The 4,602-nt window shown below is 45.0% G+C and overlaps 1 protein-coding gene across 1 annotated transcript; it reads right to left on the reverse strand.

Annotated features, from left to right (window-relative positions):
- Positions 1 to 3,480: 3,480 nt before the first annotated feature.
- Positions 3,481 to 4,038, reverse strand: LOC120844748 (zinc finger MYM-type protein 1-like). Its single transcript, XM_040216678.1, has one exon. The coding sequence runs from the start codon at positions 4,036 to 4,038 to the stop codon at positions 3,481 to 3,483; it is 558 nt and encodes a 185-aa protein (XP_040072612.1).
- Positions 4,039 to 4,602: the final 564 nt, after the last annotated feature.

The following is a 4,602-nucleotide window of genomic DNA, read 5'->3' on the forward strand; positions in this document are numbered from 1 at the left end:
CTGCGATGCTACCTTACTTTTATTTTGTTTTGGGCAAAATTTCGCTTCATTAAAAGTTTAGTTTCTTTAGTTATTCTTCGCCTCATCATTTGTTATTCGTGACAATATCGAGACCCAATATACCAGTTCTAAAGTTGTCATTGCCACAGACGGAAGTGGGCATTTCTCTTCATAAAACTCACACATTCAAAGGCGCTTAAAATCCTTATAGACAAATCATTCACCCTAAGACATCCAACCAATCAGCGGAAATTCAAACTTCATAGATCCCATACAACAAGAAGGAGGGTGGAGAACGAGAGCACCCGATGTCAACAGCCCCGTGCCGAATGCAATCAGTAAATGTCCCGAGTTTTCCCCCTGTTTTTCAAGAACCTTAGTTTGAGAAGTCTGTCGAAAAATTTCCCAGTGTAAACGGAGGGTCTTTATGTACCTTTCAAGGACCTTCCATCCTATTCTACCAAAGTCTCTGTTTCGTAGGTCTACGTGTGCTGGTGTTGTCACCGCAAAGCCCGAGTCTTACTAGAGCGACAAACAGAGGCTCCGGAAGTCCTTCTTTGGAGGGGGAGGCTCGACATCTCCGAAATCCTCAAGGTTAGGTTGGTTCCAGGTTGACATTAATTGCCATATTTGAATGAAAACATATTAATGCAGCGCGTTTGCATATTCACGCACGTATCCATGGAAAACAAAGTAAAACAATGGTTCAGTAAAATAACAGTAAGAAGCTTGCACTGACAACTCATGCAATGATTGGATAACCACTTAAATCAGCCGCCCCATGTGTTCTTTATTCTTTTCTATACCAACTTTTACATATCAACCGCAGCTGTGCCTATGCCAAATTGGCTATGTCTAAAAAGGAAAACGTTCCTTCATTTAGGGATTCTCGGGGAACCATGATGCATTAACGCAGACGTAGACAAACTAGTGTCAAAAGTTTTAGACCAAACCCCGAGACTCGCGGGAAAAAAAGGACGACACAATACGAAGTCTCAAACACAGCAAGTTGGACCATCGAATTCTCGACTGGAGGCAGAGATTGCATACACCGGTATGTGCCTCAGGATCAAGTACATCGACCGTGATCGCTTCGGACTCTTGGCATCAATGCAAGTTGGGGGTCATCACAAGAGGAAGGTGCTGAAGGATAAGAGCTGTGTTTGAGACTTCGTGTTGTGTTGTCCTTTTTCCCCCCAGTCTCGGGGTTTTGTCTAAAATGTTAAACTTTCAACAGCTCGCTTGCGCCCTAACTTTTTGTTTGTTAAAAGTAACTGGAATGCAATGTCAAAGGTATCATTGCAGAGTCATATTCTTTTAGGTTAACTGCGGCTTTGAAGGGAGAACTCATTGCGACTGTAAAGCGTTAAGGTGAACACATAACGAACGGATCAGAACATAACTATCTCGTGAACGTGGTTGTGTCCTGTTCCTGCTCTCATAACGTAAACCTGAAATTATGACCTATCTTATCAAAACGATCGTACTTAGTTTACTTGAGGGTTGGTACAGGTAATTAGAATTAACCTTTCCAAGGAAAAAATACGCTGACCCGTTTCGATACATTCTACGTACATGTTCCGTTTATTCAATAGAGTGGATACATATATGGTCTAAAAAAATGTTTCATTAAAAACCTGATGATGCCAGATTAAACCACGTCAAACAGAAGAAAAGGATCAACGCGAACATGTATACATGAACATTTCACGGAATGTTACCCCAGGCATCCCGCCACATATAGAGACATGATTCATCACTGCCAGAAAAAAACAAAAAAAAACGTAATGACCAGAAGGTGATACAAGAGCTCCGTTTGTGTTCGAATCAATTATATGCACTAAACGCAACACAATAAACAAGGCGAAAATCATAAATGACAAGTTTCAAAAACGGTGTGTTGCCTCCTATAAAGCCAGATACGTAGTCCTTGCGTGCATCTCGTACTGAGTACGAATCAACCACACAATGATAAACTTTATCACGCGTGTATATTTAATAATTTTTAACAAATATATGCGAGGCAACAAACCAACATTCAACACATTCAGGTTTACGAAATAGGCAAAAATATACACTGGCAGAGAATGCAGAGTGTGGGTCCACGACCGCTCGGTCTGCTGCGCGCGCTTGAGCGAGATCGAGGGGCCGTGGTCGGTGCGTCAAATTATAAACACGAAACTTCCCGTTTCGAACACTTTTTCGAGATAAGAAAAAAGAAACTATCCAACTAGCATGGGCCAAACGTAGCTAAGCGTTCGGCTGTTTTGGCGATAAATTCAATCATGACATTTTTAAGACACAGCTTTCCAGTTCTTTGTCGGTGGGCATGCTGAAGAAGGAGATGCGTGAGGCGGGTCTATGTCATGCGACTCCGTAGGTAAGTTTTTACTCGTCTCAACGCACTGAAAGAACGCTCCCCTGATGCCGCCGATGCTGGCACCGTTAGTAAAAGCTGCAAAAGCCTGACAACTTAGTCCAAGAGATTCAGAACAGTTGGAGACTGTTCCTTCAGTGCTTCCGCGACATCATCAACTACGTTCACCTCTGTGCCAGAAAGAACCGTTGGGAGGAGTACAAGCTGTGCATTTAGCCTATCTAAATCAAAGTCGCTGCCATGGACGCCGAGCGCTTCTTTTAACTCCTTCGCATTGAATCGCTGTCCACGTGCACCGCTGACAAGCGTGCTTTCGAGCTTTACCAGCAGCTCCATGCCAGGTTGGTCAAACCGGCTCTTTATTTCCGACGTTACGCAGTCAACTGCCGCAAAGAATTCCTTTCGAAGGTTGGCCTTCGTATCCAGCACCACTGGGGAAGTAGGCTTCTTCGTCTGTTCAAATCTTGTTGGCGGCTTTACAGTTCTGGTGGTTGTGATCTCCATTTGTTTAAGGCCAAGTTTCACGGAGGCATTTTTGGTTTCGTCCCAAACTCTATCGAAACCTTCGTCTGTTCTCAGATTCATCATAGTTTGACGGAGAGCTTCAGCCGCTTGCATCGTTCCGGTCGCACTGTATTTAGGATTCTGAAGAACTCTGGCAAATGTTCACATGGGCCGAAGAGTTTCTTTGACATGTTCAGTCCAAAAAGTGTCTCAAACTTGTTGAGCAGTTTTTCGTACCCTCTCATGATTGCTCTTCGATCATCTCCAATTGATCCTGGAGTTTGCAAAAGATCGTGGATCGTAGCTTGAACCCTCTCGTAGTTCTGCAGAAATCGTTTCATGGACTTCACTCTCACTGTCCACCTCGTTGGACAGAGTGGCAGAAGATTGCTTGCCTTCACGGGCATTTCCTGTGAAGCGTCTACGCACGGAGGGAGGACTATGCCTATGTATGTGTTCTTCCGTTTCGAAGACGTTAGGATGATGTTGGACACGTCTTTTACTGTACTTAACGCTTCTGCAACTACTCTGCTGCTTCTGCCAACCTCCTGCAGAGCCAAGTCTAAAGAATGGCTGGCACAATGCACGTAAACAGACTTCTACTGAATGTCGCTTATTTTCTTCTGAACACCAGAGAAGCGCCCAGACATGTTTGCCGCACCATCGAAGCAGTGTCCTCGCAAACTACTGAAGTCCAGCCCTAGACGAACGAGCATATCCTTGACTGCCATGAACAGCGTGTTAGCCTTAGAGTCTGGAGGGCTATAAACCCCAATAAACTCTTCCTTGATCTCCAATGACGCATTTTCGACCCAACGCAGGCATAGAGTAAACTGCTCGTCTCCGGCAGCATCGGTTGTCCCGTCAGCGATGATTCCAAAAAAAGGGCTCCTTTTCACCTCTTCTACAATGTCGCGTTGCAGTTTGTGAGCCATGATTTTGATTATTTCATTTTGGATGTCACTGCTCAGCCACTTGTCTCGTCGAGTTAACCAGGTCTTAAGAGCAGGCACATCCTCGGAGCGTTCCTCTAATAAATCAACTAGGTTGCCGTCCTGTAGAGTGTGCCCAAGCAGAGCCTGACCTGTGCGGCAGAGGTACTGAATAGAGCTCACAATGACGCAAAGGGCGTCCCTGGACTCTTGCTGCTGCTTCATAGAATTCCTTGTAAGGAGCTCGACAACACGTGCACCCTTTGTTTTCCCTAGTTGGTACTGCACGGCGTCGAGATGATGCTCTTTTCATGACAGCGAAACTTCTCAAGCGCGTTCTTCCAGTTTGAGAACCCACTCTGTAGAAAGCTGAGCTCTAAGCCCGGGATAGTGACCCCTCTTTCCTTAAACGCAACACTGCATTCGTGACAAAGCACGACGTCGCGATCAGATACGTAGTGGAGCCAAGGAAACATTTCAAACCATGCATGCTGGCAGGACCTGTTACCTTTGCTCTTTTTGAACAGGTAGCTTTTTGCTGGCACAAATTTGCTGGCGGCTGGAGTATCTTCCCCATGACGGCGTTGCTAATCCGGCAAACATGATGTTGAAGGAGCCTCGACGTGTTCAAGATCATCCGAAGCATCAGTGAAGTCAGGGCTAGGAGAAGGTCTGCCGATGTTGTCTGTATTTAAAAACAAGAAACAATTTAATTGAAATATGAATAAGCACTTTTTGCTACAGGCAGACACGTTAGTCAGACGCCGTTTATAAAAGGGTACAGGACGG

The sequence above is a fragment of the Ixodes scapularis genome, unplaced genomic scaffold (assembly GCF_016920785.2).
Source record: "Ixodes scapularis isolate PalLabHiFi unplaced genomic scaffold, ASM1692078v2 PGA_scaffold4__175_contigs__length_147842914, whole genome shotgun sequence".
Classification (NCBI taxonomy): domain Eukaryota; kingdom Metazoa; phylum Arthropoda; class Arachnida; order Ixodida; family Ixodidae; genus Ixodes; species Ixodes scapularis.

Excerpts from the sequence above, each read along its gene's own strand:
- LOC120844748 (XM_040216678.1), bottom strand. The coding sequence starts at position 4,038 with ATGAAGCAGCAGCAAGAGTCCAGGGACGCCCTTTGCGTCATTGTGAGC.